At 46.9% G+C, this 23,855-nt stretch overlaps 1 protein-coding gene across 3 annotated transcripts in view; it reads left to right on the plus strand.

Moving 5' to 3' along the window:
- Positions 1–23,855, plus strand: part of MYO5B (myosin VB) — a 286,130-nt gene that overhangs the window by 165,952 nt on the left and 96,323 nt on the right. For all 3 annotated transcript variants that reach the window (XM_081149483.1, XM_081149482.1, XM_081149484.1), the window contains exons 6-12: positions 2,801–2,944; positions 4,579–4,660; positions 6,226–6,333; positions 7,473–7,582; positions 13,416–13,681; positions 22,800–22,881; positions 23,424–23,564. In XM_081149483.1, coding sequence (XP_081005609.1) covers positions 2,801–2,944; positions 4,579–4,660; positions 6,226–6,333; positions 7,473–7,582; positions 13,416–13,681; positions 22,800–22,881; positions 23,424–23,564 — 933 coding nt within the window. The remainder of the gene's footprint in view (positions 1–2,800; positions 2,945–4,578; positions 4,661–6,225; positions 6,334–7,472; positions 7,583–13,415; positions 13,682–22,799; positions 22,882–23,423; positions 23,565–23,855) is intronic.

Below are 23,855 nucleotides of genomic sequence, written 5' to 3' on the forward strand. Positions count from 1 at the left end.
TGATTTCTTACTTAGTAATTGCCAGAGTCATGAGTTGGTCCCCTCCTATCCTCTGAGAGCCTGTTTTCCCCTCTTTTTCCTAAAAAGGGAGAAGTGAGGATTACTGTCTCTTTGCCTTCATCCTTCAGTTTGAACTGGCTATTTGAGATGTGGGAAGTTACCTACGTGTGTGGCAGCTCCTATCTAGTGAGTGGTGTGGAGAGTTGGGGAAGGTCTGTGAGACGAGTGGAATGAACACAGACTTTGGACTCATGTACATCTGAGTTTATGTCTTGGCGTCGCCACTTCCCAGCCACATGCATGTGCTACTTAACCTTTCTGAGTCTGTTTTTCCAAAAGTATGTTGAAAATTAATAGCGCCTCTCTCCTAGGGTTCTCGTCAGGATTAAAGGAGACTAGAAGGAGCTCAGCCCAGGACCTGGCTCATGGTGGAGGCTTGGAGAAAACTCACTTTTACCAGCATTTTAGGGAATACAGCCCTCCTTGCCATTTTCCAAACAGAATTGGCTTACTAAAGCATGGTGGTGGCTTGTGGTGGTGCCTCAAAGGATCAAATCTCTGTGTGGAAGAGATGTGGATACATGGAGGCCTCTGATGGGATGATGAGGTTGGGGGGTGCTGAGATGAGTCCCAGTCTCCCTTGATTGGAGGAAGCTAATGACATTAACTCCTTTGATTAGCCGTTTCCTTGAGAGCCAGTCAGCTTGGCCGGACTGTGGCCTTGCCCTGATCTTGGGCATGTTCGTGCTCAAAGATGCCCTTTAGGACAACTCATTGTAACCAGGTTACACTTTCCACTGCTTCCCTGCGAAGTAAACACTGCATCTATGATGCATAGGAAGCTTTATACACTTTACACCTAAAAAGAAAAAGTATATATTATAGCCCGAACAGAAGATTTTAGGGTCTTAAAGTGGCAAATGACCTTTGAGGGCAAGGACTCCAAAACTCATTTCACAGGAAAGACAACTGAAACCCAATTTCATTTACCCTGCCATTGACTCCAATGTTTTTTAATGCCTCTTGCATGCTGTGCACTGGGATAGATGCTGGAGTTCCCATGCTGAAGCAGACGTGTAGTCCCCCCCCCCCCCATGGAGTGGGAGAGGGTGATGGCTCCTGGAGAATAGGGTGTAGGAGAAAATGAGGGCAAGTGCAGAGGACCCGGGGAGCAGGTGGCAGGAGGAGCCTTCCTGCTGAAACTGGACGAAAGAGAAGGAGCCAGCCAGGGAAAGGGAGCCATGAGAAGGGATTGCTCCCAGAAGAAGGAACATTGCATGTAAAATTGGGGTGGGGACAGAGAGAACACAGGGCTTTTGAGGAAGCAAAAGGAGTTCAGGATTGTCTGAGGATGGAGACCGAAAGCAGGAGTGATGAGAGGCAAGGCTGGGTCAGAGCCTTCAGAGGGCAGTGGAAGCCACTAAAGCATTTTACACGGGGAATGAAATAACCAGCTTTACATTTAGAAGAAAACTCTGGTGGTCAAGTGAGAATTGACTGGGAGACAAGAATGGGAGAAGGGAGGCCTGTGGAGACAGGCCTTTGAACTTGTTCAGAAAAGAGATGGTGGTGACTTAGGCTTAGGCTGTAGCATTAGGCTAGAGAGCGGGGGGGAGATGTGCGACACATTTGGGACGTCACATCGGGTGTTCTTGGAGGGTGAGAGGATGTGTAGAGTGCAGGCCAGCCTGGGCTGAGTAGTGTGAGCGAGTCTTAGGTTTCTGTGAATGAATGGTTGCATGACTCGAGGCCTCACCTGACTCATCTCAAAAATAGGAATAGTGATGGTTTTCCTTGTCAAGACTTAACGGAGAGGACGTTTTCATGAGTATTTATCGTAAGTCAACTTTGTGACCTTTTCAGAGGTAGTGGCTGGCTTTTAGCTCGTCTGTTTGCCTTGTTAATAGCAGATGCTAGCTGAGCCTTATGCAGATTTGGGAAGTCAGGAGGTACTGATAGTTCTGTGGCTTGGATTTGACTAGGAGGGGTGGAGGATGAGTTGGGATTTGGGGTTTTCTTTTAACTCCTTTGTGCCTCAAGTTTCCTAGACAACTGAAAACTTAGAGTGGCTATTTTTCTAGCATTTTAACCACCTAGAAAGTAAACCACGTGAAAGGGATTAAAATATTACTAAATTGTTACCAATCCATTAGCAGTGTGATGTCTTATAGAAAGTAAACTTGCACCCACTCATTTTTTAAGTTCCCGTCGGGTGTTTTGAACTGAGCCTCTGCAGCTGCATGAGAAATGGCACCAAGAGGGCAACGGCTTTCTGATTTGTCCTAGTAATGAGGTGTGGTGGGATGGGTGTCAACCTTTGATCTCTTCCTAGGAAGTACCCTTTATCAGTTGGGAATGACATTTGATTGCTTAGTCACGGAGACCCCATCAAAGTGGATTAAGCCCAGGAAGTTTTATGTTTTCTCACGAAAGTTTCCGAGCTCTGAGTCTCTAGACCTTTCCCTCATGGTCTCAAGATGACTGCTACAGCTGTACTATCATGTGCACATTCCAGGCAGGGGGGAAGGAAGAGAGGAAGAACAATGGAGTACACCTTCCAGCTAGTCAGTCTCTTATAGAGCCCACCAGTCGACTCATCATTGTCGTCGGCCATCCTTAGGAGTAAAGGAGGCAGGAGAATGAATTTCTATTTTGTTTTAGCTTGGCCCATTGTCACCCCAAAAGCAGAGAGGCTCCACAAGGAAGGAAGAGGGAGAGATGGAGATGCTGCCATAAACATACAGTCCTGAAACTGAGAAAGTCCTCCCGGTTTTGTACATCTTTTGTTTGTTGTGAACAGGCCATCGGAAATGCCAAAACCACTCGCAATGACAACAGCAGCCGCTTTGGAAAGTATATTCAGATAGGCTTCGACAAGAGGTACCACATCATTGGAGCCAACATGAGGACCTACCTGCTGGAGAAGTCCAGAGTGGTCTTTCAGGTGAGTGGTGTGACTTGGGCTTTTTTGTATATTTTTGCCATAGATACTGATACTTGCTCCCTTACCCCACTCCATGTGTCCAAAGAGCAACTCATCTTTTGAGCCTGGAATTGGCTTGTTCTTGTGGTCTTCTTTCTCGTTTTCCATCAATAAGTATTTATTCAAATGCTTTAGGCATCATTCCTGAGAAATCTTTTACCAGTACTGTTATTTTTCAGTGAGTGTTGTTTTCAGATTCAATCAACAAATGTATTGAGTGCCTATTATGTGCTAACCTGTGCTAGACACCGAAGACACAGTGAGGATAAGGCAGTCCTGCTTCTTGTGGGTTTCAGAGTCATGACCAGAGAAAGGGCATAAGGTGTCTGGGTTCCAGCTTTCCCAGGAACCTTCTTATATGGTAGGTTATAAAAAAGAGAAAAAAACCTACTTGGTTTCCTTTTCAAATTAATGGAGTTCCCATCCGGCCGGCGTGACTCAGCAGTAGAGCATCGACCTACGATCCAGGAGATCACTGTTCGATTCCCAGTCAGGGCACGTGCCTGGGCTGTGGGCTCAATCCCCAGTAGGGGGTGTGCAGGAGGCAGCCGATCGATGACTTGCTCTCATCAATGATATTTCTGTCTCTCTCTCCCTCTCCCTTTCTCTCAAATCAATAAAGTTACATTAAAAAAAAATAATGGAGTTCTTGCTTCTCGCCAGACTCAGCCCTTCATTTCTCTGTGCTCACCTTCCACTCCCTTTTTCCCAACTGCCCTGAACTGAGACGTTGGTATGTGCCCTGGTGTGAGCCATCTGCACTCTTACCCCCGGTAAAATGGTTTCCTGGCCCAGACATTTCGGCTGCCTTCAGAGGGGACATCAAAAACAGCCTCAGCTGTTTGTTTCTCAGTGACACCTGTCTCCATGCTGATTCTTAGCAATGGATTTAATGAATTTCCTAATCAGCTTTATTGTTTTTAATTTCCTTGTATTGCCTAGGCTTTTTCTTCACCTCCCAGGTTTGGTTTGACAGCCCCACATCCTTTATTTCACTGCAACAAAGCCAGCGGCATGCTGTACTGGGTGTGGGTTGCAGGTGCTGGTCATGGCTCTGTCCAGACTCTTCCCTGAACATCCCTGGAGCTTTCCCTCTTTTTTGCTTCCTTTGCTCAGGCCTCCTGAAGTCCCCAGCAGGTCTGGCCCGAATGTCCACTCTAAGGCCTGTCTCAATCATGGGCCTTTCCTGACTGCCTGGCTTGATCATGGGCAAGAACGTAGCTTTTCCTTAGTTCCAAGCCTCCCAGAGGGACAGGGAGCCTGCAGCAGGGAAACCACAGTCCGTGCAACATGAGCCTGCAGCACGGCTGTCTGATAAGTGTGTGTTGACGGATGGGCCCTCTGTGGAATAGCAATGATGTTCTTCACAGCAGGAAAAACAAAATACATGTTTTCATGTAAGAGAGGAAAATCCTCAGGTTAGATGAAGGCCTGTATTAGTGAATGGAAGATCTGGAGGTGGAGATTAAAGGGGGCACAGGTGTGGAGGGAGAGTCTTGACCTCTGTCATCTGGAGCACCCTGGGATTAGGATGGGTAAGGGGACAGTTTTGGGGGTGACCACCCTAAGACTGCTTAACTTTGTTCTTCCTTCAGGCAGATGACGAGAGGAATTACCACATCTTCTACCAGCTCTGCGCTGCTGCCAATCTCCCGGAATTTAAAGAGCTTGCACTTAGTAAGTAAACGGGTGCCCATCCTCTGGGCGGGCTGTGGCTGCAGCGGATGGTGGGTACACCTGGGGGCTCCGAGAGCAGGAAGGGGCCTCTGCTCAGAGCCCTCTGTCGTGGGTCCTTGTCTTAGCTCTGCCTCTCCTGTGGGCATGTCTGCTAGACCTCTTTGAGCTTCGTTACCTTGTTAGTGAAATAGCGTTAATTGTACCCAGGCTGCCTGCCACAGAAAATGTTGGAGAGGATGAGAGAGGCAAGGGGTGGAACAGTGTTTGCAGAGCAAAGAATTTCCCAGCTTTACGCTTTTGAAAAATGTTTCCACTTTTGACATCATAAGAAATGTGTCCCAACCGGAGCATCTGGAGGTTTGATGATTCCCATCACTTAATTATAGCCAACCCATTTTAAGTCATAATTAAGAATTGAGACAAAAAGAAGGAAGGGAGTGAGAGGGTAAGGCAGGGCTAAGGTGAAGGTGACTCGAGAGGCATGCTGATAAACCAATCGAACATTATACACTTAGAGATACCAAGTACTGGGCAGGGTTGTACCACACAAGGGTACTACGTAGCTTGTAGAAAATGTAAGTGATTGCCTGGCCGGGCGTGGCTCAACGGTTGAGCGTCCACCTAGGATCCAGGTGATCGGGGTTCGATCCCCGGTCAGGGCACATGCCTGGGTTGCGGGCTCCAGCCGATCAATGACTCTCTCATCATTGATGTTTCTATCTCTCTCTCTCCCTCTCCTTTCCTCTCCCTGAAATCAATAAAGATATATTTAAAAAAAGAAAAAAAAGAAAATGTAAGTGATTTTCGGGGGTAATTTTGATCATGTGCATTTGTTGCCTTCAGTGCTAACTTTCAAGCCCCGTAGTGCGAATACTACCCAGGGCTCGTTGCATTTTCTCCCTCTGCTAAGGTTGGCTCTGAATCCTAGGACAGAACCTGGGCCCCTCCTCACCAGCTGTCCCCAGGCTGTCCCCATGGGCCTGACTGAAGAGGAACAAAGCTGGGGGATGAGAACAGGCATATGAGGGTCTCAGCCTTGTTCGTGTGCCTAAATAGCTCAAGGCTGCCCCAACTTGGTAAAAAAAGACAAATAACCAAAAAGCCATGTCACCTTGGGCACATCACCGCCCCTCGTTTGTCAAACAGGGTTGCCAGAATAAGGTCATTGAAGATCATGGAAGTCTGGGATTCCAGGGTGGGTGTACATCTCACCTGTGTGTGTCAGATCCTTTTTAAAACAGGTCTGTGGCGAATCCTACTATACAGTGAACTACCCATGACTTACTCATCTCGTATGTTCACATGATTTTCACAGAACAGTTTTACACAGATAGGCAACTCCTCCTGGCAGTGCGGCATCCTTTTCTGTCTTTTGTTATTCAGTTTTTCTCTCCCATTAGCCATTGTCAATAAAGGTAATTTCTGCAAGGGTTGCACATAGGCAGGGAATACAGTGGGGTCTGGGGTGGCTTACTGAGGGAGCAGAGCTCCTCACGAGTCCCGTCTCCGGGTACACGAGACGAAGCTGCCCTCGGGAGCCTGATGCCTCACCCTCCCTTCCGCAGCGTGCGCGGAGGACTTTTTCTACACGTCCCAGGGAGGAGACACGTCCATCGAGGGCGTGGATGATGCACAGGACTTTGAGAAGACTCGACAAGCCTTCACACTGCTTGGTAAGGAGCTTGGGAATGGAGAGGAAGGCCGGGAGGGTTGATTTCATGGGGAGGAGAAAAGCATGGCCGTGTCCCGCTTGGCTTGTCCACCTTCATCAGCTGATGGGGAAGCCCTGTCGTCCTTGGTGACTCTCTTCTCCCATCCCAGCTCTCGGGCTCCCATGCCTCAGGCTTGGCACTTTGTTGACCTTTCCTAAACATGAGGATTTGAGAGTTGGTCCACTCTGTGGGTTACCTGAATAAAGTTTTTAATCCCAGCATGACACACTTCTACTCCTATTAATATAGGTGTCGCTGACTTTTTTTTTAGCCTGATAAATTATTGCCTTAAAATTAAGTAACCACAGCTGGGGAGGAACATAGGGGAACAATTGTAGTATTTCCTAAACTGAGTGGTAGGTTGACTGGTGTTCATTATATTATTCTGTAACTTTTTTTTTTATATGTCTGAAGTATTTTGCAATTTAAAGAGAAATGATGACGCCTGGAAGTTAAATATAAATTATAAGGGGATTATCCATGTCTTTGGTAACTTAGCTGTGGAAATAAATTTCACAAGAGGTGTTAGCTGCCACAGAGGCTCCGGGGCAGGTATGCATGTCTGTCGCTATGAAGGAGCATATGGCGTGGTGAGCAACAGCTCCCTGGACACCCAGCCCGCCACAGCCCTCCCAGGAGAAGGCTCCCCCACTGGCACTCTGGATGTGTGCCACAGATGTTTGCAGGATATTATGTTGGGAGAAAAATGACTGTAGATAAATGACCAATCTTATTAAACTCATAAAAACATCCATAAAGTGTTCGGTTGAAATTTGAGTCCAAAATGAGTGTGCAGATTGCTGCCTTTCCTTTGCTCCTGGAGAAATTAAAATGGTGCTGTGACCCATCTGGTTTGATCAGGACAATCAGAGTGAAGATACTTCCTTTTAGTCTGGGCAGCCCCTTTGCCCTCTGAGCTGTTGCTGTGAGTAGTAATTACTTGGTGAGGAGTTGGGATCATTTTAGGAGTCACTGGCCCAGAAAGGAAAATCAAACCTTATTTAAAAAAAAAAAAAAAAGCCCTTAAAAAAAGGGTAAAATGTCCTTTCTATCCTGCTGTGGATATTGAGTGTCATTTGTTCTTTTTTTTTCCCCCCCAGGAGTGAGAGAGTCCCATCAGATAAGCATTTTTAAGATAATTGCTTCTATCCTGCACCTTGGAAATGTGGAGATTCGGGCTGAGCGCGATGGTGATTCCTGTAGTATATCAGTAAGTTGCACACTAGCCCCGGAGATAAAATGTACACAACTTATTCTGTTCTCACAGTTTTATACAACTGAAATGTGTCTTTGCATTTAGAGGGCACTTGTAGGTTATTTATTCTTACCAGTGATGGTTTCTGTTCCCTTGCTGATAGTTTTTTAAAAGAACAAATCCTTTTCATATCAGCTGCCATCAAATTTCTGTCACGGAGGGCAGGGAATTTAGTGGCCACTCAAATTATTTTTTTAAATAATTTTTGAGAAAGAGAGAGAGATGGATTAGTTGTTTCACTTATTGATGCATTCATTGGTTGATTCTTTTTTTTTTTAAATCCTCACCCGAGGATATTTTTTCCATTGCTTTTCAGAGAGAGTGGAAGGAAAGAGAGAGGGAGAGGGAGAGAAATTGAGAAAGGGAGAAAGAGAAACATTGCTGTGAGAGAGACACATTGATTGGTTGCCTCCTGAGGCACTCTCCCTGACTGGGGCCTGGGATCAAGCCTGCAACTGAGGTACATGCCCTTGACCAGAATCGAACCCTAGACCCTTCAGTCCTCAGGCCAGTGCTCTAACCACTGAGCCAAACCGGCCAAGACCATTGGTTGATTCTTGTATGTGCACTGACCAGGGATTGAACCTGCAACCTTGGCGTATCAGACAACGCTCTAACCAACTGAGCTGCCCAGTTAGGACTCAATAAATTATTATTTTTTAAAATCATGATTACTTTTTTAATACGTTTTTTATTTTTTATTGCTTTCAGAGAGAGGAAGGGAGAGGGAGAGATAGAAACATCGATGATGAGAAGCATTGATCAGCTGCCTCCTGCACGCCCCCTCCTGGAAATCAAGCCTGCAACCCAGGCATGTGCCCTGGGTTGAATTGAACCATGACCTCCAGGTTCATGGGTTGACGCTCAACCACTTAGCCATACCGGCTGAGCAATAAATTATTTTTGATGGTTTGATTTTCCAAGTATCCTGAGGTCCATGGAATTGTACCAAGTATCATCAGCCCATGGGTCTTTGAGCTCCCTACTGAGGATCATACGGGAAGCCTATGAAGGAGTGTTAGATACTGTATTTGGTGATCCTCTCCAAGGAGTTCACAGTCTGATTGGGTAGATAAGACTGCTGACAACACTTGCCAAGATTTTGACAGCATGAGGCAGAATATTGAAACATTTATGTGAATGTATTGCAAACTGTAAAGTGCTTGATAAATGCTCACAATGACTGTTATTTTCCTGGTACCTGAAGTAGTACCCGATATGTGGTAATAAAAACATGTCTAAGTGGGCGGATGGTGGAGTAGATGTTGGAGCAAAAGAACAGACAGCAGCTCTTTGTCTCACTAGGGTTAGGATGATCAGAACTTAAAACTGGCCCTGCCTTTAGGGAAAGGAAGACCTGAACTGTATGGCATCTGGCGGAGCTCATCCCCCACCTCTCACCCCCACCCGATACATTTTCCCTAAAAGAGAAATGGTCTTGGGTTTGGGAGGTCCTCTGGGCCATTCAGGGCTGCCACCATCCTTAGCATGGAGACTGCGCCTCATGAGAGCATTGAGGCTCACCCACCTGGGCCCCGTGTGAAAGGGGGGAGTGTTGGAGCTGGGCAGTATTGGGTGCCCCTGGACATCAGTGTGGATGTGCCTGTGTGTGTGTGTGTGGCAGGCGGAGAGTTTGACGATGCTATGAGAGAGACTCAGATGTCCAGAGGAGGCCCTGTGTCTTGGTGGGGTGGGGTGTGCGCCTCTAGTGCAGACCAAACAGTCCCCCAGGCTGAGTATTTAGGGCCAATGAAGCATTGCCTCTGATGTCTTTCCCCTCATGAGAAAGGCATAGAGAGTCCGTGCCTTCCCAGCACACCCCAGTAAATGTCCCACGGTTCCTTAGGGCAACCATGCTCTGCCTAGTGTCAAGGACAGGTGAGATTAGGAACATGTGCATTGAAAAATTCCCAGTTTAGCCTGGCAAGTTGCCGGAAAGATGACAAATATTCTCTTGGCCTCCAACCCACCCCTCCCTCAGTCCTCCTCTTACAGAATACATCCCAGTCACGTCCCCTCATCAGTACCTCTGTTCCACGGCATGTCACATGGTTGTAGTTGTACATTTATTGTTGCATGTCTCTCTCCCTCATGAGACTCTGAAGGCTGTGAGGACAGGGACTGTTCTGCTCATGATTGTGTCACCAGGACCCAGCACTTGGTAGACATCTAATAAGTAAATGGGTAATTGAGGCTCTCTAGGCTCAGGGGTGACACGAGAGAGAGTAGAGTGGATGAGCATATATGAGGACATTGGGGGGGCTGCCGGTGAGGAATGAGAAGCAGGGCCAAGGAGTCCCTGGGCACCTACAGGGTTGGGTGGGTGGGGCCAGGGCCTTTTTGAAAAGCCAGGGCTTGGGCTTATAAGTGAAGTGTCTCTCTGATCCTATAGCTGATCTTCCCCACCTAACCTCTGAGGGGACCTTCAGGTGAGAAGGAAAGTGTTTATTGGCGTTATTTCCCCCACTAAACGCTCGGACCCTGTCTGTTGAGCTCACTTTCCAGCCCTTACCCATATTAGCACCCACTGAGCATTAGTGTAAAGACCGTACAGAAGTGGGAATGTCAGGGCACACTTGGGGAAGAGTGGACAGAGGACACAGGTGGTGGAGAAGGGAGGCAGGACCCTGAAAGACAGAGGTTTGGGTACCACATGGCACAGCAGGCTCTTTCCCTTAGACATAACAGCAAGTCAGAGGTTTTTGAGCACAGGTGCATGGTCAAGGCTAGTCTTAGATTTTTCTCCAGTTAGAGGCTATGTAGAGAACTAATTGAGAGTGAGAACTGGGAGTCAGGACTGTCAGGGCTCAAATCCTGGTTCTGCCACTTACTGATAGTTCCTTAACCTTTCTAGGTCTGTTTCCCCATCTGCAGAGCGGGGGTGATGTTACCTACCTCAGCAGAGCGCTCCCATGATTCAGTTCTTAACTCTTACCATCATCTTGGTTAGAGCCAGAGTGGACCTTATGAGCATCTTCTCACTTCACAGCTTTGGAAAAACTAAGGCCTAGAGAGAGGAAACTCCTCTAAGGTCATAATGACAGTTAATGGCAAAGCCAAGTCCAGACACAGACAGTGTTCTTTCCCCTACACCACTGCCAGCCTCGCTTCCTCTGCAAACTGTCAGCGCTGGAACTGGGGCTGCCCTACTCGTGCCTCATATCCCCCATTGGTGCCTAGTACAGTGCTTGGCATGCAGTGTGTGCCCAAGAAATGCATCACTAAGTGGATGCTAGTGAAAATCCCTCTCTCAGATGCATTTTGGTTTATTCCTCGGGACATAGGGTGGGCCTCCTTCTGGAAATGCTGTCTATCCATATGCAGTGTGCCTTCTGCTCACTAGTTTTCATTTTTTAATTAAAGCTGGAAAATGTGTCCCACGATCACCATAGTTGCCTTGGAGATGCAACAGTGTGCAAATACTTGGACACCAGAGGCAATTTCCTGCTTGAATTTGGCCACATGGGCCTGCAAACCTAATCTGCTACCTCTGATGCTGGCTATTTTTAATAGATTTAGCATCATTTAATTAAGCTTAAGTGTAATTGCATGATGTTAAATCATTTTCAGTTAGCACCTTTAATCAACAGCCAGAAGGGGGTCATAGAGGGGTAAGCCACACCCCACCGCAGTGGGTGGAATCAGTCCCAGGGTGATGATCAGACACTTTCTCCACTGTGTTCATCAGGGAGGTGCCGGGGAGGGAAGGGAGCCTCAGGGCATGCTTGGGTGGTCATGACTGCTGCTAGCAGACCGTTTACATGTCCGGGGATCTGGCTGCAATACTATGCCTAGCAATTAAGAATTTCATGGAAATAGGTCAGATGAACAAGCCAGACACTTGCCACCTCTAAACCTGTTGTCTGTCAAACAGTCCCCAGGCATTTGACTTTATCACATATGGCTTTTTGTTTGGGGCAGGGAGGGAGCAGGGGGGCAGTGACTGCAGAGTGGCCATGGCAGCCCCACTTGGCTGAATGAGTGAGAAGACGGGGCCTCTCCACACACACCCAGCCCAGGCTGATTCTTGTGGCTGGTGAGGAGCTCTGGGCCACAGTTGGGAGCCTCACTTCCCCTCATTTTCCTCATCTGAGAAATGAGGATTGGGTTAGAATGATAGTTCCCAAGACATTTTCCTGGGAGCCTTAACCCCTAGGCCATTTCTTAGGAAAATAAGGGTTCCTTGGTCAATTAAGTTCAGGAAATGCTCAGGTTAATATCTCTCACAATGCTTACAGGTTAACGAACCAGTGCAATTGTGTTTAACCTGCTGTCACCTGCCCCTCCCCTTTTGTTAAGTAAAGCCCATTAATGTTCTTTTTAACTATTGCTCCACAGACCATACTTTGGAAAAGTACTGGCCTTAATGATTTTGGGAGGTTCTTTCTTCCTCTGGCATTCTGTTATTTTGTAATTGTGTTCATTTGGGGTAGATTTTAAATGTCTGTAGGAGAAAAAAAAGTAGCCTGGGGATATGGTGTTAAGAGGGAAATGGTACAACTATCTGTTCATTTTCATTGAGCAAGCCCTCATTTAAATCCTGCTAGGCAGCCTCATCAGAAAATGAGTCCCACCAGCAATTTAGGGCCATTAGGAGGTGGCACGTCATGTTCTAAAGGACTCCCTTTCAGCCTCAGAGTTAATAAGCTATCCAGCAGGCTCTTGGCTGGGTGATCCGCTTTCCTGGGTAGATTTAGGTGAGTGGATGAAGAATGGGCGAGAGGCACCTCCTAGGAAAAGTGGATTTTCTGTGGGGTGCCCTGAGTACCCAAGAGATGTACACAGACAAGACAAGTCCCTCTGGGTGATCTGGTTATCAGTGACTCAAAAGTCAGGTGGTATGATTGGTACTTGGGGTAAAGGAGGGCCAAGATGAAATGCTCCTGGCAGAGGCAGCTCGGTTCTTTGGGTGGTGGAGCCCTGGGCACCTGGGTGAGACATTGCACTGCTCTAGGACTGGGCTTCCCCCTGGATGGAGAAGGGACTTAAGCTGGAGGAATTCCTAGTTTGTTTTTTTCCAGCTCTCGGCATGTAATGTTAGCAGTTAGTGTTCCAGGTGATCTTCTCAGGTCAAAATTTGTTCCGTATTTTTGCCATTTGTCCCAGCTTTCCACCTGGATTCATGTTTTTCCCTAAGCATCAAGTGCTTTAAGAATATAAAGTTCAGTTACATGTTATTTAGTATCACCAAGGCTAAGATGAAAGAACGTCTGCTTGGAAGCTGAGGATAGCGAGTGTCCGTGCAGGAAGGGGCGCCGTCTGAGGTTCAGCTCAGGGCTCACTTCTGCACACACGGCTGTGAGACTGGGCGCTCATCAGAGCTGTGCTTGTCAGTGAGGATTTCTTTCTGGGCTGTGGGGTAAGCGCTGCACGGGAACTCTGCAGATGGAAACTACATTCACTGTGGTTCTGCTGCCCTCCGGCTCCTTACTCTTAATGGTTTTATCCGTTCCTAAGCTATCAGTTCTCATTCTGCTCCCTTCAGTCGAGGTGCCCTCTCCTACCAGTTACTCGGCAACCAGTAGAGGAAGGGACAGGAAAAGTGGAGCAAGTTTTTGTTTGCTAAAGTCCTGATAATTTGGTCAGTGGCAAGTATAACGATCAGTTTGAACAACACTTTTCAGGCCCTAATTGTCATGTCCACTTAACAGAATGAGTGTCAGTGAGATGTCTATCGAAGAAGTGGGGGGTACGGGGGCTCATTCTCTCCCCAGGCAGGAGGGAAGAGGGCATTTGGTGGGCTTCCCCACCACACTCCTCCTGAACCATCTCCCTGTGTCTCTTCTAGCCCCAGGATGAACATCTCAACAACTTCTGCCAATTGCTGGGGGTGGAGCACAGTCAGATGGAGCACTGGCTGTGCCATCGCAAGCTGATCACCACCTCGGAGACCTACGTCAAGACCATGTCCCTGCAGCAGGTGGTCAATGCACGCAATGCCCTGGCCAAGCACATCTACGCACAGCTGTTCTGCTGGATCGTAGAGCACGTCAACAAGGCCCTGCACACCTCCCTCAAGCAGCACTCCTTCATCGGCGTCCTGGACATCTATGGGTGGGTAGGCCCCACCCTTCCCCCTGCCTCCTCTCCACCGGGTAATCATTAGTGTCTTCTTGCTGGCATTTTTGAGCCAGCGGGGGCCTGGGGGACCTCCCCAGCAGTTCTCAACCAGGGAAATGGAAACATGAACAGCATTTTTGGTTGTCACAGTGCCTAGGGTGGACTGTCCCACAATATGGAGGACAGTCCTGAGGAATAGTGGACCCTGTCCAAACACAAGTAGCTTCCCCATTGAGAAACGCTGTAGTTATCTGTTTTTATAACCAGGAAACAGGCCCAGAGAGAAAAGTGTCTTGCCCAACATCAGACTGAAAGTTGCTGTGAACTTAAATTCAGGTGTATCTCAGTTATATTTTATTTAAATCTGCATTTGACTTTATTCACTGGATCGCCAATCAAGGTGGTCATTTTAATGACAGAATCTTGCCCAGCACTATGCGGATCTGTGTTGTGTGTTCTTTCTTGAGGTTTCTCTTCCTTTCAGAATTCTAACCTGACAGGAAGGACCGTTGTTACTTATCACAGCCTATTCTGCAGGGAGAGGCAACACAGCACAGTCAGACATCTGCTTGACTAGGCATCAGGAGACTGCCGTTTTGATTCCTTGCTGTCACCAGCTTGCTGAATGACTCCCTACAGATCACAGCCCCTTTCTGAGCTTTAGTTCTCATCGTATGAAGTGAAGTTTTGAGCCACAGCCTTTCTGAGGTTCTTTCTAATCCTTGTAGAATTGTTTGAAATGATAGGTACTGGGTTGCAGCCTCCCTTGCACTTCTATGATCAGTGCCCTCCTCTCTTTAAGCTAATAATAGATGTCCTCCTGGATTTTTATATCATAGGAATTGTGGCTTTTGTCTAAAAATAGAAATTCAGACCCATAGAAGCACAGAGTTGTAAGAACAGTGATGCTCTAGTGGAAACAACTGCTCAGGAGGCTGATGAGCTGGAATAACCTTATGTTGAGGCCATAGTTAAGGAGACTGTCTTCTAAAAGTGGCCGCTTCCCCTCGCAGCCGGCCCTCATGGCATCTCCTCTGCTCCTGTTCATCATTGGGCCTCAAATCGAGCCACAGTGCCGGCTGTGGAGATAACTGCAGAAGAAGGAAGCTGATTTCTTGCATCACAAAAGCCTCCAGAACATGCTGAAGAGTTATGTCACATGCACAGGCTATGTCACCCAGGAGGCAACAGGAGAAATTGGAGCAGGGTCAGGGGAGGGCTCAGACACTTAGCGCTGAACGAGTTTTAAGGTGGAAGAGAACACGCTTGTTGGACAGTCAGGGAAAGCTTTATGCAGTGAGGTTTGAACTGGATCTTTTAAAAGCAGGGAGAAGCATATAGGGGAGGGGGAGCATCTTTAGGAATAGGAGCACAGTCAGGTCAGTAGGAAAGAGCAAAGTGTGAAAGAAAACCTCCTAGGTGCTGGGGAACAAACAATGGAGGGTCACCCCAGCATGGGAAGCAGGAGAATGCATCCTCTCTGGGAGCTTCAGGCGTTTAGCTGAGTGACCGTGGGCAGGTCCCTGCTCCTTCTGGTCAGTCAAGAGCCTGCTTTTGTGTTCAGCACTTCTAGTTGCTCTGGGACAGCACAGAACAGTCTGTGCACCTGGGGACATACTGCTCAACCATCCGTAATTAATTCTGCATTGTTCCCTCTGCCAGGAGCATTTTCTGGTAATTGGATTTCCAAAAAAACTGACCTTTAGTGTTACCTTCTGAAGTAAGACCCAAAGAAACTTAGGCTGCAGCATCCGACCCGATTACCTTCATCTACCTGGGCAAGAATAGAATTTTACTGAGCTTTCAACTCGGGAAGGTTAACATGCAGACTCTTTGTTAATAGCATGTAAAAATATAACTTCGGTGCTACTGATATGTAAAATCTCAAAGGTCAGTTCTATTCTAGTTACACACTGTCTCAGCAGTGCCTTGAGTCTGAATGGAGAGCTTCCTCCCTTCCCCAGGATCCCCAGGAAAAGGCTTTGCTCATTGTTGAGGGGCCTCTGTAAGTTGGGCTCCTGGTGCTGCTGAGTCGGGGATCATCTCATGCAAGCTGGGATTTTGTGCTTATATTTAATTTTTATAACTGAAATAATTTTCTCTAACGTCTTGTGACTGCCCAGAGGGAGAAACAGATTGCGGGGAATGCTTATCTGTGGTTTGACAGGTAGACTTGTCCATGGATGGGTGGGGATCCCGAGGATTCCGGCTCCTATTTCTGGTTCCGACTCCTGACCTGTGCATCTCCCTCACCTCAGAGTGGCCATGGGTTCCTTTGAGAACATCTGACAGCTGTCCCATGAGAGCATGGTCCCATCACCCGGCCAAGCAGCATGGGGCCACCTACAAGCCCTCTTGGGAATTCTCCTATCCTTTGGGCTTTCTTTCAGACATGCTATGCTATTTTCTTTTCTTTTTAAGTCCTTGTTCTTTCTCAGAAGCTAATTTACTTTTGCAAACCGTGTCATAAAGGGGTCATGTTTAAAAAGTGATTCACTTTCCCGGAGAGAGAACTGCCACGCAGGGTTACTCCTCCCGTATGCTCAGTGTGGTGCTGAGCACACACCCTACGGGCAGAGTTCGAGACAGCAAGTTAGACACAAGGCGGGCTCAGCGTTAACAAGGTGGCTGCATTCAGGGCCATGTGTTGCCAGAAAGCGCTCACAGAGAGTCCCCGAAGGCGCACACGAGTGCTCCTTCTGGTCTGCCGAGAAAAATCATTGCATAACTTTGCACTGGCCTAGGCTCTCTTTTCTGGTCAGAGTGTATGTAGTGAACTCCTAGTTTAAAACCAAGCACTTCACCACAGGAAAGCAGGTGACTTGAATTTGGAAGGTACTGTTTCTGATCCATCAGGTCAGTGGCATCATTTCTTAGCCTGGGACAAAAGGATAGGCATCTCGGGTGACGTGTGTTGAGCTGATTTTTGTCACCTCCCTTTCCCAGTCATGGTGTCTTTCCGCTTATTTCTTTTGGACTTCAGACACCTTCCAGAAACCCACTGAATCTTTTTTTTTTTTAATGTGGTCATCCCTCAGTTATCCAGAAGTGGTCATCACATGTGACACTCCACCTCTCTAACCAGCTTCCTCCCATTTCAAGTTAATTCCTCTCTTCAGGTTTTATTTATGATATAACTATGGGAAGTGATTCTCTCTAAGGAGACTGTCATCCTCCATGGCATCAGAAAATGCCAGCATTCTTTATTTTTTGAGTTTTCTACCCAAATCCCTGACCACCTGGAGAGGGAGAAGACCATCTATCCATTGTCTCACTCCTTGTTTCTCAGCCCTACTGTGGGGATACTTGGTACACATAGGAGATTCCCTTGGGATGACATAATGTCTTTGATCTTACCCCTCTCTGTCATCTGTGAGCAGAATCACGGTGAGAAGCTGGAGAGGATGGGAAGGGTGGTGCAAGGTGTTTCTGAATACATTAAAGCCCGTTCATTAAGAGGGAAGGAATAAGGAGTTGTCTCCCTCTCTCAGGCTAGAAATGTGCAAAGCTAGCAAATAAAGAGTGGAATCGCCCCACAGGTAGGCCCTGAGTACTTCCACTGGGATCACTGTCCCCAGATGAACTTTGGCTCCGGTCTGTATCATTGTTGGCTCTCCAGTCAAGCTCATGCTACAGACAACTGAAAAGAGTTTGCAGTGTTGATGAGCCACTCCAGATTTTTCTATAAATGTTTAACGTGTTACTATAGAATCAGCAGTCAGAATGAACAAACACTCCTCTATATATGTAAGCAAACAGTGCACGAGCCAGCATCGTAACTCACTCCCTTTTATGCTGTGGTAGCTGGTAGGTAGTTCAGACAGTAGAAAAGGCTCTGAACACCTTAATAAATTGCATGGGCCACAGCTGCCTCCACCACACACCTCTGATGAGTCCCTAGCTAGAGGCCCTTCCCTGAGACTCTCCCAACATCTATTTCGACACCCAGTGCCCCAGTAGAAGGGTGGCTTCCCTACACCTTTCTCCCCTGCCCCTGCTCCAAAACAGTGCAAAGCAAGCAACACCCAGAGCAATTTAGCCAACCCAAGCCAAGGTCCCTTCCTTAACTAAGGATCTGTGAAGCTGCCTGCAGGGTACTTCTTACCAGGCAGGGGATGGAAATTAATAGGAAAGAGCCAGGCAGCTTTTGGCTGGGGTTTCCTTTTCACGTTGCATTAACCAGCGCTTGCCTCTACAGGCTTGATTAATCGCAGCCATAATCCTTTATTGCTCTGCCCTCCTCAAGGCAACGAGAAATAAATGGCTTCAATTTGGGAAAAAATACACATTTATTTGTCTTTGACTTGAGCCTTCAACATGCCAAGGTAGCAGGGAGCTTTGGCTGTGCCCAGCCTGTTCTTGATGAGGGCAGTTGGCTTAGACTTTTGGAGCAAGGCAGGGTTATAGATTCATGCCTAATGCTGAGGAACCCTGGGAGAATGATACAGAGGGGGTTTAGGGGTGTTCGGGCCCCTGGAAGCAGGAAATGGGATTTGCTGGGATTTTATATTCCTCTCATCCCTCACAGATACTTTCTGTGTCTCTTGTGTTATTTCCTAACTTTAAAATTAGCACCCAGCTCTCTTCAGGGCTTTTTAATGATGTGTTTTTAAGATAATTTTTTTAAATGTCGTTTGAAAATAACAAAATTTACCATCGTAACCATTTTCAAGCGTACAGTTCAGTAGGGTTAAGTATATTCACGCTGCTGTGCAACAGATCTTGGTAGCTTTGAACGGCTCCCATTTTCCCTCCTGCCGGCCCCTGGAAACCACCACTGTACTTTCTGTTTCTGTGAGTTTTGCTACTTTATATAATTCGTATAAGTGGAATCGATACTTCATATGTATGGAATCAGACAGTATTTGTCTTTTCACGCGACCTTTGGTGGAATGGTCAATGATCTTGGTAAAATAGAAAGACGAGGCGGACCTAAGAGATTCCCGGTCCTTTGACCCATGCTCCGCAGGAAGGACTGTTTCCCAAACTTCAAAGCATCTCGTTGCCTCTCTGCCCTAGAGTGAGAGGTTCGTGGAGGTTAATAATTAACTCTGACCTGTCTACTTATTTTTTATTGCAGTTTCACTTTCAGACAAAACACTACCTCATTTATAGAGGCATTGGTGACCCTTACCACACTCAGAAATTGGGGTAGAATGAGAAGGAAATGATTTTTCTACTACTTTTTGAAGATAGGAGGAAATTGAAGTAGGGGTGAGATTGGGACCACCACCAGTACAGATCTCAGGTCTCAGCGTCAAGTCTTAGTCTGTGTTCTGACCTTCCTCCCAACCAAGGATTTGGTCTAAATAGTGTCAACATTGATTTTATAGGGGAAATCCAATTCCCTCTAGTATATAAAATCTTTGTGACATGTTAATGTTATGAACTAGAAATTGATTCATTTTGTTTATTTTAAAAAGTCATCTCTTGGTAGGAAGAATTACTACAAATATAATTCCACCGCAGAGGAGAAGTTGCCCTATCTCCCTGCCTATGGTTTTCTGAGATCAGTCATCTTAGACGTTTTCCAAGCCACCCAAACCCCTCATTCATCTCCGGCCCTTCCGCATTACAGTAATTATCCTGGATGGCAGAGGAATTGTTTCCAGATAATATCTTAGAAATAGGGAAATTATGAGCTAATTTCAGTCCATCTCAAATTAATGAGAATGTTCTTTGTGGAGTGCTATCAATGTAAACCTTTAAAAAATGATAAGTGGGAGATATTTAAATCCTTTATCTGTGGAGCTCAGTAGAACCCTGCAAGCGCATGCAATTGCTATTATCTGGCCAGTTGCTAGGGTGACTCTTTTATCTTCCTTCTAGGTTTTATTAATTAAATTTCCTCTGGGGCTTGGCTGGCGTTAGCAACCTTTCTTGGGGTGCGGTGGGGAGGAAATGAGGTCCTAAGTGTCATAATTAGGTCTGTAGGACCACCATCTGGACTGAGAGGGCCGCAAGCCAGGGTAACGCCTGGCAGACACAGGGCCTCCCTCCTACTCGCTCTGCAGTGCAGCCCCAGCTTGGACTTTGCGTCTTTCATCTTGTCTTATTAACCTAGACTGACTTCTCCTCCGTGGGCATGACCAAAGGCTGTTTTTAATGCAGTTGTCGACAAGCAGTTGACTCCTTTGATCCCCAAATGACTTCTTGCCTCTTCATGTCTTATTCTTTGGTGGGGAAGGTGCATACAGAGGAGGAAGGGGAAGCCTGAGGTGTTCTGGGCACTGACCCAGCCCCGCTGGGTGTCTGATGCATTTATTTTTGCTGGTTCCTCTGCATAGAGGACTTCTTCGCCACCACCACCATCTCCTACCCCCACTAGGGCAGCACCAACATTTTTATTTGGGAATGGTCCATATGGAGCCCAGTCTGTTTGGAAGGGCTGACATCAGTTGATGTAAGATTGAGAAAATGCTGTTGTCCACAGTGAAAACTGAGAGAGGTGAAGATTTAAGGTTATGGAGAAGGCTGACGCCTGTGCCCCCAGCCCCGGGTCCCTTGTTGGTATCACCTCTCTCCATGTGCTCAAATACCTCCTCTTCTGGCCTTGTTCACAGCCCTTCCAAGTCACCACTTCCTTCTTTTCTTAGTGAAACATTCACTCTTCTCTAAATTAAGAATGTGGTCTCAGAAATCAGACTCTCTAGGGCCAACTACTGACTCTTGTGCCTTCTGTCTCTCTGATTTGGGGCAGGTTATTTAATCTCCCGTACCTCATTCCTTCAGTTGCAGAATGGGATTACTAACGCACCCTAGCTCTTGGTTGTTGAGGGCCGTAAGTGAGCAAGAGCTCATGAAGCATTGGGCCTAGCGCTCTCTAGGCGCTCATCAGCAGGGCCACTGCCAGCTCATTCAGTCTTCTGTGTGCACGAGAAAAAGGCACCTGTTCCTCCTAGATTTCTTCCCTTTCCACTGCCTCAGTCTGATGACATTGCTCAACATGCAAGATGGTCCCACTCCTTTGTAGCTGAAGCTGCTGATGCTGTTATAATGTTCCCAGCTTGATGAGCTGTGCCACACCCATCTAGTTGTGCAAGTGACCCTCACCTGTACACTCCATTGGTCATTTGAAGTCCTCTCATTTCCACCTTCCTCAGTATCTTTAGAACCTTTCCATTAATTGGCCACCCCCAGCTTTGGTTAAGCCCTGATTGGATCTTGCCTGAAATTATTGCTGCAGTGATAACTGCCTTCTGTCTTACGCACCTTCCCCCAAATCACAGTTTTCTCCACCCTCCTGCCAGTTTCTAAAATGCAAATCTGATTGTCATTTCTCAGTTTAAAAATCCTTCAAATTCTTGCATTGCCCCTGGTAAAATCCCTTAGTATAGCATCCAAGGCCCCCAGATAGGACCCCTGCCCAGCTCTGTAATGCCACATCTCATCTCTTTTTATTTTATTTCTGTTAATCCTCACCTGAGCATATTCTATTAATCTTTAGAGAGAGTGGAAGGAAGGGAAGGTGGAGGAGAGAGAGAGAGAAACATCGATGTGAGAGAGACACATTGATTGGTTGCCTCCTGCATGAGCCTTGACTGGGACAAGAGGTTGAACCTGCAAGCCAGGTACATGCCTTTGGGAGTCAAACCTGCAACCCTTTGGTGCATGGCCGATGCTCTAACCACTGAGTGACACCAGCCAGAGTGCCATGTCTCATCTCTTTACCCATCTCTGCGGGCTTCACCTTCCCCCTCCTCCGCAGTGACTGAGCCGTTTGCAAACATTTGAGTTGATGAGTAAATGACAAAGTTCATAAAAGATAAGTAGTTCAAACACATCCATTTTTTAAAGTTAAAACCCAACAAAGACTTCAGCGGTCACAGATAATTCACGATGTACAGATGTCTGGGACCCACCTACAGAAAAATTCTGTGCTCCACTAATGATCAGAGATTAAAATTCAATCAGAAACATTATTCATGGGCTAAGTCGCCAAAGGCTTTTAAAAGTGAATCCACACTGTGGACCAGAGAGCTGTGGTACGTGAATACTCCCAGTGAGGGGCGACAGTGGAACACGGGAACTTCGTGGAGTGATGAGTTGTGGTGGTTGTCGCACATTGTATGACATTTGTCAAAGCTCATCCAAGTACACCCTTAAGTTTGCTGCATCTGATTGTTTGTAAACTCTAACACAATAACCATGAATTTAAAAAAGAAAAAAAAATCCTTACCCAGTATTAGGAGAACAAGACACTTTCATACATTGGGACACTTTCATACAGGCGGGGCTGGGGGTGGGGTGATAGCATGAATTGGCTACACCTTTCTGGAAGTTACTTTGCTTGTGCCTTTTAAGAAACCACACTCTGATGTGGTATCTCTCCTTCTAGGATAACCTCCTGTGGAAAGAATCATGAAGTCAAAAGATGTACATACAGTATTTGTCATAGCATCACAACCTGAAAACTGGAAATCAAAATGTTCCTCAGTAGGAGATGGTTAAATTACGATTCATCTGTGTGGGGGCACCGCCAGTCCATGACGAGCATTTGTGTCATTTGGCAAAAGGCACCCCCTCTGGGGAGAACAACCACTCCCAGACCTGGGGGGGGGGGGGGCGCCAGCCAAATTTCAATCCCACCTTTCCCCTCACCTGGGCGCCCTGTGCAATCCTCAGGTGAATCCATACAATGGTTGAGGAGGCAGATATTAAAACGGATGCTTTTGAGGAACAATGGCATGAGGAAGTGTTTGCCATGGAGAGTTAAATGATACAAATAGGTCTAATTTTACATATAATTCTGATTTGTTTAAAAATGTAAAGTCAGTGAAAGGAAACCTACCAAAATGTAACTGGTGGTCAGACTTGAGTGGTAGACTCATGGGTGAGCGACTTCCTCTCTTTTGTATCTGCTTTTTTTTCTAAATTGTCCTGTTGCTGGTACATTTTCTAATTATGAAACTAGATCTGCATTCTTACTCTCCGAATTTCACAGGACTCTGCCCTGCTGGTACCTGCAACAGTGGTCTCCTTAGGCACAGGAGCAGAAAACAGGGCCTCTGTGCTGGGAGTGGAGGGGAATGAACAGCCTCGGTGGTCCCGGGGATTCCTTCGGTAACAGGAAACGGCTCTTACTTGGTCCTGTCCTCTTTCTGTTCTGCAGGTTTGAGACATTTGAGGTAAACAGCTTTGAGCAGTTTTGTATCAACTACGCAAATGAGAAACTCCAGCAGCAGTTCAACTCGGTAGGCTCGCTTTCTGGACCTGGGGTTTCAGGGTAGGGGGGACCTTTGTCTTCCTGAGAGCAACAGCCCTGGCCACTTCTCTTCCATCCAGGGTCAGTGGGCTCTGGCTCTTCCCTGATCGTCTGTTGGTTTCCTGGTGGTGCCCCAGCTTTAGGAAGGCGCTCCCCTCTACTTAAGAGGAGGTCTGAATGGGGCAGCTGGGTTATGAGGGTAAAGGATCCTCCTCTTGGCTTTAACTCCCACTCCTCCTGAGCCTGGGCTTCTGGGGTATTTAAGCAATTGCAAGCTTCCTGTGATTGGTTGGGTTATGGCATCACAGGCGATGATTAGAATTTCCTAGAGAAGGGTTCACGTGGGAGTGAGGATCACCTAACTAAGCTTTTCTTTTTTGCAATTATGACTGTGACTCAGTGCCCAAACCTTTTGTGGTGGGTGTGCACCAGCCTCCAGGACTCAGAACTCACATGGTTGCAGCTCAGGGGAGATGAACGTTAAGGTGTGCATGCAGTTCACTAACCTTGACCTTCTACTTCTTATCCTAGCATGTCTTCAAACTGGAGCAAGAAGAATACATGAAGGAGCAGATCCCTTGGACCTTGATTGATTTCTATGATAACCAACCTTGTATCGATCTCATTGAAGCTAAGCTGGGCATCCTAGACCTGCTGGATGAAGAATGTAAGGTAAAACTGATGATGCTGTCATTGAATTAGGCCAGTTCTAGGCTTGGGCTGGGACAGAGGAGAGCTGGATGGTGCAGGGCAACCTGTGGGATCTCAAAGCTGGAATTTCATCTGTAATTAGCTGTCCTCTAGTGTACAGAGAGAAGCACTGGTGTCCATTCTGTATACCAGAAGGTACTAGAAGGTAATGTGACTGGATGTATTGCTCTTACTGTGCTGCCTCTTTTGGCAAAGACCGGGTGGTATGATTGGCACGATGTGAAGGTGGTATGGATTTGATGCCCCAGATAT

Source organism: Miniopterus schreibersii (assembly GCF_964146895.1).
Source record: "Miniopterus schreibersii genome assembly, chromosome: 10".
Classification (NCBI taxonomy): Eukaryota; Metazoa; Chordata; class Mammalia; order Chiroptera; family Miniopteridae; genus Miniopterus; species Miniopterus schreibersii.